The sequence below is a fragment of the Dendropsophus ebraccatus genome, chromosome 1 (genome assembly GCF_027789765.1).
Source record: "Dendropsophus ebraccatus isolate aDenEbr1 chromosome 1, aDenEbr1.pat, whole genome shotgun sequence".
Classification (NCBI taxonomy): Eukaryota; Metazoa; Chordata; class Amphibia; order Anura; family Hylidae; genus Dendropsophus; species Dendropsophus ebraccatus.
The window spans coordinates 150,932,268-150,947,395 of NC_091454.1; the positions used below are offsets into that span (position 1 = coordinate 150,932,268).

General features: G+C 38.4%; 1 protein-coding gene and 1 long non-coding RNA gene across 5 annotated transcripts in view; one reads left to right on the top strand and one right to left on the bottom strand.

Moving 5' to 3' along the window:
- The window catches only part of OTUD7A (OTU deubiquitinase 7A), a 109,651-nt gene that overhangs the window by 9,788 nt on the left and 84,735 nt on the right, over nt 1–15,128 (bottom strand). For all 4 annotated transcript variants that reach the window (XM_069981945.1, XM_069981944.1, XM_069981946.1 and 1 more), the window contains 3 exons: nt 14,335–14,462; nt 13,552–13,701; nt 3,181–3,295 (listed from right to left, as the gene is read on the bottom strand). In XM_069981945.1, the coding sequence (XP_069838046.1) occupies nt 3,181–3,295; nt 13,552–13,701; nt 14,335–14,462 (393 nt within the window). The remainder of the gene's footprint in view (nt 1–3,180; nt 3,296–13,551; nt 13,702–14,334; nt 14,463–15,128) is intronic.
- Nucleotides 5,160–14,455, top strand: LOC138800254 (uncharacterized). The gene is made up of 3 exons (XR_011364440.1): nt 5,160–5,218; nt 13,585–13,665; nt 14,305–14,455. It is a non-coding gene; the product is annotated as an uncharacterized lncRNA (long non-coding RNA).

Genomic DNA, 15,128 nt, shown 5'->3' on the forward strand with positions numbered 1-15,128 from the left:
AAGCAGACCATACTTTGATGACTCGGGAGGACTATTAGTCTAAAAGGGTGTCTGTAAAACACGTTAAAAAAGACTATCAGTCCGAGTCTTGATATGTACCTGGAAGGACTACAAGTCCAAGACCACCCTCTAAACTGAACTGCAACTAGAGTGGAATTAGTAGCTTACAATTAAAGGTATAAGCAATATTACTTCGCAACCGGCCGGCACCCAGCGGTACCGCTCATTTTAAAGAGACCTTTTTTTCTTTTTTTTTTTTTTTTTGACTCATTTTTCTATTGTTTATTTTTTATTTTTTATTTCTATTTATTTATTTATCTGTGTATTGAACCTTTATGTGCATTTATTTAATGTTCCATGTATTAATCCTCATTTTTGATAACTATAGGAATGCGTATATATGTTTTTATCTTCTGTTGATGAATATTTATATCATGCGCTATTTATGATTATATTAAATTAATTTATTACTGTCCAAATCTTGGCCAGATTAGTATATGTTTACGACCTGTACAGGTAACCATTTCAACTGGTAAGATAGGACTGTTGTGGTTTAGAGGACTAAAAAAACTTTATGTACTTCCGATTTCCTCACTCGCTCCTTTCTAGGTAAGGGCATTTTTTAGTTTAACCTCGACCTATACAGCGATAATTGTGAGCTGCACCAATATATTATATTGTATCCAAAGAAACACATAACCCTCAGGTATATTTTTGTCTTTAGGTAGAGATACTGCTGAATGTGAACACAACTCACATGTTCCCTCAGTTCTCTGGACTCTTCTATGACAAATCTGTCTAGTTTTTCAGCCTGTTAGCTACCCATCCTGGTTGACGTTATGATTATCCAATTGCATCTAAAAGGAAGTTGTGCTAAAGGAACATTTTATGACATACGATCTTCCTAAACAGAGAAAGCACTTTAAAGGAATATCCACTGGATATGAGCGAGCCGGGCTTAGGTTCAGTTTTATACAAACCTGAACCATTGGCATATGAATCCTGCTGTCTGCCTGCTCCGGGGGAAGGTGAAGACAGTTCAAGTTCCACCTGGAAAACAGGGATACAGCCTAGGTCATAGGTTGTATCCCTGTTTTCCAGGTGGGACTCAGGCTGTTTCCACCTTCACCATGGACCAGGGAAGACAGCAGGATTCATATGCCAATGGTTCAGGTTCATATAAAACCGAACCTAAGCCCGTCTCGCTCGTTTCTACTTGGCATAACCATGTAATACATGACTGCACAATCCAGTATCTCATTTCTCTTGCGGGGCTGTCTGTAGCTTTCTCAGGTAAAGGGGCTGTTGGATAACCCTGCTAAATGTGCAATCCTTTTGTTCAGAATGTGTGACTTTTTGTAACTAAAAAACAAACAAAAACTATCAACATTGGCTTATTGGCTTCTGCTCTGCAAGTCAGGGTACTATTGTGTAAAATGTAAGGAATACTTATACTATTACTATATATATATAGAGACTATATACTATTGTTATAAAAGGTCCTCCAGTGACAAAACATGTCTTAGCTCTATGTTGTATATTAGCATATATATATATATATATATATATATATATATATATATATATAGTGGTACCTTGATTTAAGAGTAACTTGGTTTAAGTGCGTTTGGTTTAAGAGCTCACAGTTTTTTCAAAATTGTGACCTGGTTTAAGAGCATTGTTTTGGTTTAAGAGCTCCCAGTACTGGGTGAGAGGTGGTGTGGGGGAGGGGCATGGCCTGCATAGCGGGATCTACAGCACTGTACTCTGACCCAGGAAGTCTCCCTCACCTTCCAAATCATGGCAGATCCACTTCAGGCTGAGGCTTACATCAGGGGACAGGACTGTGGAGGTAATCTTTCCATAGCTGTAACCCCTCTCTCCCCAGACAGAGAGCGCTGCATGTATGTGCCCCCTGCTCATTCCGTCATGCTCCCTGCAGTCTCTGTCAGCCCTTGTGTTTCCCATCCTCTCCATTACTGTACAGTAACTTATAATATCACATATTCTGCTGTTTCTGAATGTTTGTTTCATCTGTTTTACATGTTATTCAGAATAATATATAATTATTTTTGGGGTGTGGAACAAATTCTCTGCATTTCAATGATTTCTTATGGGAAAATTTTCATTGGTTTAAGAGTGGATTTGGATTACAAGCACGGTCCCGGAACGAATTATGCTCGTAATCCAAGGCACCACTGTATATACACTGATACCTTGGTTTAAGAGTAACTTGGTTTAAGAGCGTTTTGGTTTAAGAGCTCACAGTTTTTCAAAATTGTGACTTGGTTTAAGAGCATTGCTTTGGTTTAAGAGCTCCCTGTGCTGGGTAGGAGGGAAAGTTGGGGAGGGGCATGGTCTGTATAGCGAGGTCTACAGCACTGTACTCTGACCCAGGAAGTCTCCCTCACCTTCCAAATCATAGCAGATCCACTTCAGGCTGGCGCTTACATCAGGGGACAGGACTGTGGAGGTAATCTCTCCATAGCTGTAACCCCTCTCTCCCCAGACAGAGAGTGCTATACTGTGCCCACATCTGTCCTGCTCATTCCTTCATGCTACCCGCAGTCTCTGTCAGCCCTTGTGTTTCCCATCCTCGCCATTACTGTACAGTAACTTATAATATCACATATTCTGCTGTTTCTGAATGTTTTGTTTCATCTGTTTTACATGTTATTCAGAATAATAAATCATTATTTTTGGGGTGTGGAACAAATTGTCTGCATTTCTATGATTTCTTATGGGAAAATTTGCATTGGTTTAAGAGTGGATTTGGATTACAAGCACGGCCCCGGAACGAATTATGCTCGTAATCCAAGGCACCACTGTATATAAAATGGAAGACAACGTTCATCAAATCAATGCAATATTAGCTTATTTATGTAAGTGTGACCTTTATAAAGCATAGTGTTATATATTATATATTATATAAATGAAGCTAGATTAGTTTGGTCAGTGCTGTATTACATGTATTCTGGACTGATACACTGCGGGTGAGCACCGCGCTACTATTGGGAAGTGCTGTTCACCACAATTCTTTTCCAGAAGTAAAATATTGTGTTTTGAAGATAAAATGCTTCAGATGAGCAAGAACTTAAATAACACCCTAAAAATAGTTTTCATCATCTTCTAAAATTTTGTGAAGAAATGGAAATGAATTAATGATAAAACATGAGTTACCTTGCCAGCTTAATGTTGTCATTATCATCCTTGCCCCATTCCCAGTCCTTCCCAGGGTCAACTGCAAAGTGCAAAGGTAGAAGCTTGTGTTCAGAGTCTGTTAACGGAATAACCGCTGTGAAAAAAGCACAACACATGGGGTAATGAACAGGGTGCACCAAATACCTGAAAGCAAGAAAATCCCACAGGAGAATGAACTTGTATTTAGGGCAACATACACAATAGTTCCAGCATCCTTAAAGGATTTTTCCAGCCATGTTCCAAAATCAACCCATGCCAGAGAATAGGGGGGATGCTGCCAGTGCTCTGGGGGTCCTATCTGTAAACTTTTTCACCAATGTGTGTTTAAAGGGAACCAATTACTAGAAAAACGGGACTGCATCTAAAAATATATTGTCATACAGCCCTAAACACTGTTTCCAGCTATATAAGTAACTGGTATGAGCATTACTTGCATGGCCCAGAAAATGCACTTTGTTTATGTATGTAAATGTGAATGTCCTACCTATGTAGGCATCTGGGTGGTCCTTGGCAGCTAACTAGTCACGGCTGGCAGGAAACATCTTCAGTAACACCTCCCTGGGAGGGCTGTCAGGGCTGTCCCTGAATGCTCCCAGGGAGGTCCGATTACTGAAGATGTTTCAGTGACTAGCTAGCCGGTCCAACCACTACAAAGTACATACATATTTACAAAGTCATAGGGGGAGATTTATCAAACTGGTGTAAAGTAGAATTGGCTCAGTTGCCCCTAGCAAACAATCAGATTCCACCTTACATTTACCAAAGAATCTGTGAGGAATGAAAGGTGGAATCTGATTGGTTGCTAGGGGCAACTAAGACAATTCTACTTTACACAAGTTTGATAAATTTCCCCCATAGTGATTACTTATATAGCTGGGAACAGTACTGACGACACCGTATTTATCTTTACCAAAAGAGACAAAGTGACGGCACTCACCAAATACTTTCGTTGGATGCTTTGTTAAGGCATAATAACAGCAGGGCTATAAACAAACGTTACAAACAGCAAGCAACGTCCATTTTACGTCACAGCGCTTCTTCCAGCTTCTTCACACTGAACCGAAAGAAGCGCTGCGACGTGAAACGGCTCAGTTATCGACTTATTGCTTTGTTATTGACTGAGCACCCCTTAAAGGGGAAGTCCGGGCAAAATAATTTTCAGATATGTTATTGCCCAACAAAAGTTATGAAAATTACTAATAGACACTTATTATGGGAAACGTACCTATAGTGCATTTTCTCTGCAATTACTACATGGCGTGTTCAGGTCTCTGTAAAGTTGGTGATGTCACGTCACATAAACTGCCGACTCCTTCTGCTCCAGTCTGTCCCACCATTGCAGCAGGTGTTGGCAGTTTATGTGACGTGACATTACCAACTTAACAGAGACCTGAACACGCCATGCTGGTGCTAAGTGCAGGGAAAATGCACTATAGGTGCGTTTCCCATAATAAGTGTCTATTAGTAATTTTCATAACTTTTGTTGGGCAATAACATATCTTAAAATTATTTTGCCCGGACATCCCCTTTAACTGTGACGTGTAACCTAACTGGAATTTGCTGCGGTAACCGATTGCCAAAGCTTCATGTGGGCGGTGGTGCCCACATCACTATTTATGAACACTCTATTTATAGTTGCAGTCACATTTTTCAAGCGACTGGTTCCTTTTAAACTTATTTACTTTACATAGAAAGGGATGGATGCAAGAAAACAACCAACGCTCCCATCCTCCAATCCCATTCACCATTCGTCCCCAAGTTTGAATTTTAACCTATAAATCGTCTCACAGATTATAGAAGAAAATCTCCAGAATATATAACTTGTCTTATAGTGTCTGGGTTGGAATGTCTTTTCTTTTTGTAGTAAAAACGTCTTATCACAAGATGGCAGCAGAGTGCAGGTGACGGCATGTTGTTTACTTCCACAACACCCATCACTATAGAGATCGCTCTGTGCTGACGAACATTGTGGCTGCTGACTCAGGAGGAAAGTGTCTACTCCCCCGACATCTCCCAGGTGCGCTGATCAACGCTGCAATCTCCTATCGCTCAGGTTTACACCCATTAATGTTTTTCCTATTCCAAAACTTACTTATTGTAGGACTAATGCCAATAAGTGATGCCAAAAGCTGTGCAAGAAGTATATAGGAAACACTCATGAACTACTTATTCAAAGATATGAAAGAGTACAATCTATCTATTCTTGATATTATCTATCATGGTAGTGAGCCATTTTCAAGCCCTCTGATGTCTAATCCTCAAGGATTCTACTACTCTCTTTTACTTATAAATCACCAATCTATAGACACTTTTTTGAAGGGATACTCCGGAAAAGGTTATACAGATATGTAAATTACTTTCATTTAAAAATCTCAAGCCTTGCACTACTGATCAGCTGCTGTATGTCCTGCAGGAAGTGGTGTATTCTTTCCAGTCTAGAAAGAAAAGAAGGTGAAGCACCACAGGGTGCACATAGTGTGATCCGCAAGCTGGCACAGGGGCCTGTACAGGTGGTGAGAAAATCGCACACTCACCTGATGCAGTCATGCTACAAGCACGGCACCGCTGGGATGTTTGCTATTTTTTGCACATGACAGCAACTTAGCTAGTAACACTTGGTCACAGAGGTGAGCACTGGCTCAGGATGCTAGATGCTGACTCTTGCATCACAGTTTTCAACAGGCCGTAAGAGGTCAATACAAGATTCTTAGCCATGACATCAGCACTATGCTGCGTACAAGTTTGTGAACCCTTCAAAACAGACCTAAACCATGACACTACAAGTACCTTGTTTCACAGATGTTATGAAGTGCACAGAACATGGAGACAGGGGCCTCATTTACCAAAACTGTCCGAAACAAAAACTATTTGTTTTCCAGAATCTATATTTAGGATGTAGAATAAGTGAAAGGCTATGTTCACACAACGTCAAAATAGAGAAAAGGCGGACGATTTTGATATTTAAAAACACGTCCGTTTTTGCTGCAATTTAACTGACTGCAATGACAATGCATTGAAGTCAATGGAAAGACGGACGTCCAATGCATTGAATAATGGACGTTTTTACCGCGGACGGAAAAATAATGAACATGATCATTATTTTCGGATGTCTTTTGCAAACAGCGGACGTGTTTTATTAGTTGTTCACACACAGTTTTTCTTTTGTCACTGTTCTTTCTCCGTTTTTACTATTAAACTCAAAGGACTTTTCAAATAAGCCGCATCCAAAGGGTAATTAGTAACCCAAACTAGAATAATGTACAAACACCAGTCATTGCACTAAGGGGAGGCCAGGCTGCTAAATAACGTCCGTTATTTTAAACTTAAAATGACAGACATAATTTTAAATGAAGCTGAAAAAACATTGTGTGAACATAGCCTTACACTGCTTCTCCTCACCCTTTTAGTCTATATATATATATATATATATATATATATATATATATATATAGACCTCTCTCTCTTTGGGACCACCCAGTGGGTAGAATGACAGCGATAACAAGTTTCCTTTAAACACTAGTCAAGTTTTAAAAAAATTCCATTTAAAACAGAAATGCTGAAGAGACTATTGATAATTGAGATAAAAACATTCCCTCTTTACATTGAATTACATCACTAGTATGAATGCAGAAACATTCACACTAGTGATGTATTACAATGGTAAAAGGGTACTTTAAAGAAAAAAAAAATTGTTCTGGTGCCCAAAAGTTATACTGATGTGTAAATAACTTCTATTTAAATATCTTATGCACTATAAGGACATTTTCCATATAATGCTGCCCTACTGGAGAACATATTAAACATATTGTACTTACCTCTCTGCGCTCCCCCGGTGTCCGGCTGCAAGGTCCCTGGTGCAGCCACTGCCACTTCTGAGGAAAATTCAGCTCGGGACTGAGACGGGACAGCACCATGACCAGTAACTGGTTGAGTGGGCTGTCACTCCCGAGATGAGTTCGGAAGTGGCGGCTGCTGCAGTCTGCGTGGACACCATAGACACTACAACAGGACATCGGGGGAGCACAGAGAGGTAAGCAGGGCAGCATTACATAAAAACATTTTATAACGGAGGATAACCTCTTTAAGTCTTCAAGTACTTATGAGATGCTGTATGTCCTGCAAGAAGTGGTGTATTCTTTTCAGTTTGACATGGTGCTCTCTGCTGCTAAAAGCAGAAGAGGTTTTCTATGGGGATTTGCTACTGATCTGGACAGTTCTCAACAGGAACAGAGGTGGCAGCAGAGATCACCAGACTGGAAAGAATTAACCACTACCTGCAGGACATACAGCAGCTGATAAGCACTGGAAGACTTGATATTTTTAAATAGAAGTCATTTACAAATCTGTATAACTTTCTGGCACCAATTTATATGAAAACATTTTCTTTATGTTGCATACTTATAGATAAACATTTATAAAAATTAGTTGACTTCTACCCATGATTAATTCTATAGTATTTCAGAGTAACAGAATGAGCACACTGTTTCCTCCAATAGACGCGATGTTAGCTGCAGCACATATTATGTTATCTGTTGCATTCTCAGTATTTAATTCCTGCTTATTACACTTACAGTAAACAGAGTCACCACTTTACATGCCAGTTTGGATTTCAGCCACCACACATTATAAATGTTTTAGTCACTTTAATGTTGTCACACTATCCTCAGGTTCAAATTCAGGCATCTCCAGCCTGGCTCTATCCCAAAGTTTCCAGCCAAGTAGGTTGCTAATAACATTAGGCATTAGTTGATGCATGAATGGATCCAATTCTGTAGACTTCTCTGCTAACAAGCTTTGATGCCGTACCCGCTTCCCTATGTTTCACCAGCACCTTAGTTAGTACGTGGGCATTTTGTTTGTCTTCAATATTAACATTATTATTATACTTAATACTTTGGCAATCTTATACTCCAGTGGGTAGTTTGAATTGGGAAAACCCGCAACAAATTCCCTCGATTTGTACACAAATATAGGGATTTAAATGTAACCTTTACGATTTAACCCCTTAGTGAACAGGCATATTTTGGGCTTTAGTGACCAAGCAATTTTCTCACTTTTTTCATCGGCACATTTAGAGTATTTTGGTAGACATAGCCATATAAGGTTTTTAGTTTTTTTTTTTTTGGCGGGACAAAGTTTACTTTTTATGGTTGCAATTTTGGGATTCATGTTACCTATTGATTAACTTTTATTAATTACTTTAGGGGGGACAATGGAAAAAGTTTCCATTTCTTTTTTTTAAATATTTTATATTAAACTAACGCTATTCAGCTAGCCGTAAAAATAACATAATAAATGTATTCTCTGGGTCACTACGATTACAGAGGTATGTATTTAGTTTTTTAACTATTCCAACTTTGGCACAATAGAAGCCCTTTTTCCTGGGGGGGGGGGGGGGGGGGGGGGAATCACTACAAAAACTGCTGCCACCTTCCAAGATCCATAGGTCTTATTTTCCTGGTGAGGGAGCTGGTTGGGGGCTCATTTTTTTCAGGAAGATACCAATTTTAAGCCTCGTTCACATGCTGTGATACATCAGATGTATCACAGAACGGTCGCTGTCTATGAATGTGGAATGTGGGCATGTATGTGTGTGCCCGCGTTCCAATTAACAATTGCGGACAATATAAAGTGCGGTCAGAGCTGCACTTTACATTGTCTGCACTGTTAATTCCGTGCAGCTGCTATTTGATAATAACAGTTTTTGTGTGAGGCTGCATGGAATCCCGGCCGAAGTATACAGTGTGTATACACTTCAGCTGGGATTCCATTGGTCACTGTCATTAAATAACGGCTGTTGTTGTTTTTGGTTTTTTTTTCTGAGGCCAATTGACAAAATACAGTGATTATGGTGCAGTTTTTTTTAAAGCATTTACACAATTTTTTCTTTTTACAGCATTTACCATGCTGTATAAATAATGGTATAGTTTTATAGCTTGGGTCATTATGGACATGGAAACACCACACATGTATAATTTATGTAACAATTTATGTTGTATGGATGTACATTAACTATTGATCTGCTGATTACTGGTACAATACACTGCACTACCACTGTAGTGCAGTGTATTGTATATGTCAGCATTATGCCGACCGGCTATCTACACAGTCAAATATTGAGTCATGAGTAAAGAAATACATTATGGCTATAAAAAATTCCATAATGGCTAAAAAAAAAACCCAGCATATTTCCACAAAACACTGTACATTAAATGACCCTATAATTGCTATATACAGTACGAGAATAGAAGTTCCTTGCCAGGCCCTTTCTAACTTACACAGCAAGTATATGAAAGAAGCAATGCATGGCATAATGTAGTGATGCCTTTTGGGCATCCACTGCTGGGTGTAATGTACTGTATTATGGTAATAATGTCCATGAAGAAAGGTATCCAAAATCTCAGCAAAGTCTTAGATAAACACTATGTGATCGCCAATACATAAATAATACCTAACATCCAACAAATACAATTTATTATCATGTATGATCTCAGAAAAAGCTTACCCACATATCTCTGGTGGAAAGACAGCTCCATAATGACTACAACTCTTTCATTTCTTCTCTATTTTTTGACAGATTTCAAGTCTAATTGTAAACAAGAACTACTTCCAGGGAGGCTTCAAACGCCTGTCAACAACAACTCCCAGCTACCAGAGAGCTTTTCTTCTTTAATCTCTCACAAATTAAAAAAAAAAAAAGTTGCCAGAGCTGTGATTACTCTAATCACTGAGATACAGCTGTCTTCCTGCATTCAGGTCTATTACAATTAGCAAGAGAGGGAACAAAATCCATGCTAGCATTTTGGAGACAATGGGACAACAACATACTATCCTTATTGTATTTGTGAGTTATTATGTTCACACACTGTCAAAATAACGGACATTTTTAGTGGATGGCCTTCATTTAATGAACAATAACGTTGTGTGAACATAGCCTTAAATTTAATTAAAGGGGTACTCCGCCAAAAAAAAAAAAAAAATCTTTCAAATCAACTGGTGTCAGAAAGTTATATAGATTTGTAATTTACTTCTAGTTAAATTTCTCCAGTTAACCTCAACTTAACGGCTGCAATGCTGTGTTTTTACCATGTTTTACATGTACACCAGAAAAAGCATATATATCCTATAGTGAAATGTAATTATGTCCTGAGATCTGTCTAGCCAGTAGATGGAGGTATATGCACAGCTCTCACCATTCTATTCAATGGGAACTACTGCAACAGCCTGGCATATTGTGCTTTCTCCATAACCCATACATCAGTAAATGGAGAAAGCGGTGTGACCTCACCATTCATTCTTTGCCTAGATATCTTAACAACCTCATCAGGCTGGAGGGATTTGCAGACCTGTTTTTGAAATAGATGCTGAATCAGCATCTATCAGACATTAAAGGGGTTATCCGGGTAACAAAAACAATATTTTAAACAATCCCCCTTCCCAATACCACCCTAATATACATGTATAACCTATCTTGCACCCTTTCCCTTTTTCTCTCATTTTTATCCGTTCAGGATGTCTAAAATCCTCTACTCTTGGTCCACTCAGCTCCCTCTTCCCCCTCGCTTTGTAGTCACAGGACATGTGATCTCCTCTCGGAGTTGGGTTAGCTGTATATTTACTTGGTAACCCAACCCCCAGGAGTCATTATCTGAATCATCTCCATGCACTTGTGCTGCTTCCATAGACTTACATGTGTCCCTGAGCCTAGGTTTTTGTAATATGAAAAGTTATAGTTCTATTTCTGCTTGTTGTCAGTGAATGCAGGCATATGTAACTGTATTTGTGTCACACCTCTGTATATTGTAAGTGTTATGGATGTTCTTACAGTCTGGATGGAACTAGAATGTTTTCATTTACAGTCAGCAAGCAGAGATCTAAACCTACACTACAACCCTCACCCCAAACAGATGCCCGTTATGCACCACATAGCTACACCATGTGCACATTAGCTCTGCAACATCATCAGCTAGCATGGGATATATATTGGGGTGATGTGATGCAAAATCAGTGAAAAAAATAGTCAGAAAGCGAGGGGGGTGAGTATGAAAACGGAGCAATCAGGGAAATGCATGATGGGAAATGTAGTTTCCTATCTTGGTTATAGACCAGCTTATAGAAAAACTTGTAACTCAGGCATGGCAGCAGCTAGAAAGAGGGGAGATGGCTCAAAATACTCAGGGGGTCTTGGTGAGTAAGACCAACTAGCATTTAATTTTTTTGCTCTTTGTGAGAAGATAGGGAGCTGGATAGAAAATATTCTCTATCTAAGGATATGTTTATGAATAACCAATGTAGGTTTATTGCTTGGCCATTTCACATGTTAGGGATTCTCTATCCATCACAATGAACAACCAACCACATTCCATGTAAAGAACATATCAGTACTAGAAATATACACCTTTTGTGGTAATTGACCTCAAGGGACTTTAAATCATTCCCATCTGTATGTTTTATAATGTTCTTCCACATAATATTACATAATTTGTTTATCGCAATTACATCACATCTATAAGTTTTGAAATGAAAGAATCAGGTAAAAAGTGAAAGTTCTTTTGATAATTTTGCAACAGTAGAACAGATGACAGCTGATAACTTATTTACAAGTGCCTCTAAACTAAAACGCTCTCTTCAAAGCGCATCAAATAGGAAACTGCACAGATAACACTATACAGATTTACATACTGCATAAGGAGATGGCGCACATGAGAACCAGGTTGCTGTCTATTAGTTTAATATCTGCCAAAGTTAGAAATAAATCTGGAACAAAGCTGTACTGCAGTCACGTTGTGGCAGATATAAGAAAAGTACAGTTTTTATTGAAGAGGTTTCTGGTTTCCCATAAATGATTATTAATGGGGTATTCTGACCTCATCTTTGGTAATCTCACCTATCTTGGGAAGCCTAGCTCCATCCAACCTGTTTGTGGTAGCCAATAAATAATCATGAGTGTTTCATATGCTGATCTAAAGGCAAAGCGTCCTGCAGTAAGATGTGCTATTTATTCAGAGGTATATTTTTGACACATTTTTGACTATTTGTGCACCACAAACTGAACTCTACGCCATCTATGAGCTCCCCAACATTTCAACTACAATTTTCCCCATGTTCTTCTGTAAATTATAGGAAATCTGTGGGGTCTCAGAGGTATCATCCATCATACTGAACTTTACTACACAGACACACTCTTTTTTGTTTAAATAAACTTATTACATTTTCCAAATAAAAACTTTTACAGAAATCACACGACATAGGTATACAGCATGTCCAAACAGAGACAATCACAAGGTTACAAGCATCACAAAAGGCACTCTTGGTTTGTCGATTCATACCAGACACTTTTTTAAACTGGTATGAATAGCATAAAGTTTAAAAATGTCAAAACCACATCATACCAAAATAGGTGATTTTTTCAGCCAAAAAAAAACTGGCACAAAGCTAGTCTCTCTCTCTCTCTCTCTGTTTTAATTCTCTCAAACCACAAGAAAGATTTGTGCATTGGCCGCTGATTCTTATAGCTTAAACAACAATGGCTAAAATAGAAACAAATGGACCCACTTCTCAGCTGAAAGCAGGTCTAGGTATGTATCGACTTGCTGTCTGTGGATGTTCTCACTGAGAACAAATACATATCATAAAAATGGAACCGAAACACACAGTACTTGTAGCATGCTCTGCTATCTCTTTTAGGCCCATAGAATTGCATAGGACATTGTGCATGTCCGTCCACCACTCCTTTCAAATGTGGGGGGTCTAAGTGGTTGGGCACCCAGTAGTAAGAAACTTATGATGAGAACTTTTGGTGGGAGACCACTTTTCTCCAAGATGAAAACCAGGTCTCTACTAGCGGGATATCTGTAAATATAGTAACTCATACAGCTAACCAAAATCATACTGATCATCTATACTGATAAGGAGCAAAAAATGTCTACATACTGTTTTCCAAAGCTCTTCAAAGCATCAGGCAGACCTTGTATGAGAGTAGATATTACTTGTATGTATTAATTTGTGTCTAGACTTTACATCTGTGACATTGAGAACACTCAAGAAAATGTTTGGATTAGTTGACCTTTTCTTGGTCACCATGTTTGAGTTGCGCTCATCTCTATTAGTTAGTTATAATATGTTTTATTGTGTAAGGATCTATGTGGACCACCTTTTTATATACCTATGTCATAAAGTCTGCTCCCTTGCAGGGTACAGACAGCTTATTACTTTGGCATTGAACTAATCTGGTTTTTAAAAATTGATGATGAAAATATCAATAACAGTTGTTATAAAAAACAAACAAAATAATTATTCAAAATGTTGAGCTTCAACCCAAAACGATGTACTATATTATGTTCACCTTACCTTGTTCACGTTGTTGATCTTTCTGCTCCATAGAAACCAGTGCTGAGAAATGAGCTTGGTCATAAGCCAGGACCAGAGGGGAGCAATGACATCTGTTGGGTGGAACTTCAAGAGGCAAGTAAATTCCACCAAACGGAATAGGTGCAAATGCTGGAAAATATAACCCATATTGCAAAAAAAGTTGCCATAAATTGATTTATTTTATTAAGTTATACATCCTTAAAATGTCAACTATTTACAACCATGTGCCATATAGTCTATATAGTCCACATATTCTATCTAATATGGCAGCTCAGGTGCTTTATCTAATGGGAATCTCATGGTTGTACTTAACCCTGTTAGTAGGAAACAGGGAACTGTAATCAAAGGGTAAACAGAAAACTCCAGTGAATAACCCCAAGCACTGCCATTTCCAATACATCACAAATGCTCAGTTTTCAAGGACAAACGTCTATCTCTTTAAGCTTTCAAATGACAAACTGCCATCTACTTCTAAATCTAACAAAATATATATAGATTTATTTTTCTCTACTGTCAATGTAGTATAACATTTATGAACATGGAGTATAATTAGGTAAACCTAAAAAAAAAAAAAATATCAGTGCACAAGAAAAAGATGTTAAAATGTTAGCAAATTACAGCAGCCTGTACTAAATGCCTGCAAAGTATATGTATGCTCACCAAGCAATTATTCACTGTGTAGCTAAGACAATTTGCATCATTATGAACATGAATTTGTGTTATGTGTTACAGGACTACAGATAAATACAGGAGAATCCTTACCTTCTCCCCCAGAGTCACGCAGCATTGTGTCAGCAACTACAACAATAGGCCGTCTTAATATATGAGCCAGGACAAAGACGTGAAACTCCTCTAAACTTTCATATACTGGATCTTCTGCATTGTCCACTCTGGAAAAATCATTAGAATTCCATTTATTGATCCATGTTTGAATTATGCACACATAGTGGAGAACAAATAAACATTTAAAGGTGCATTTATCAATGTGCCCTTTTATTTTATGGCTAAAAATTTTGTCATTTTCCCACTGCTGGATTTATTAAGTGGCACACACCTCTTGATAAATCCAGCATAGCGGAGGCTGCTGCGCAACAAGCTAGAGAATCTACTGGCATAGATTTTTTGCCTGTTGTTTGGCTACTGGGGCACAAAAATGGATAAATGTTGTACAGGGAAGGCACAAACTTGAGGGCACAAACGGGTGGTCCTTGCACAAAATATGTGAATTTTGTCCTAAGTTTGCGGTAGGCTCAGACCTTGATTGATGTGCTCCTTAAGGTTAGTGTTTAATAAATGTTATACAATTTTCCAATATATTTTTCATGAAGCAAGATCACATTTAAAAATTACTAAATACAAATTTATACAGTGGTCTGAGACATCCTGTAGGCCACTCTGATATGTAATAACTGCCCCGTCGTCATTATGAAATAACAGAAGTGATTTGGCATTAAACAGCCAAAGAAACACAGTGTGTGAACATGGACTTAAAGTGATACTGTCAACCCCCTTACTCTTGCTTCATTTCAGCAGTTAACAGTGTCAACTAGGCAAGA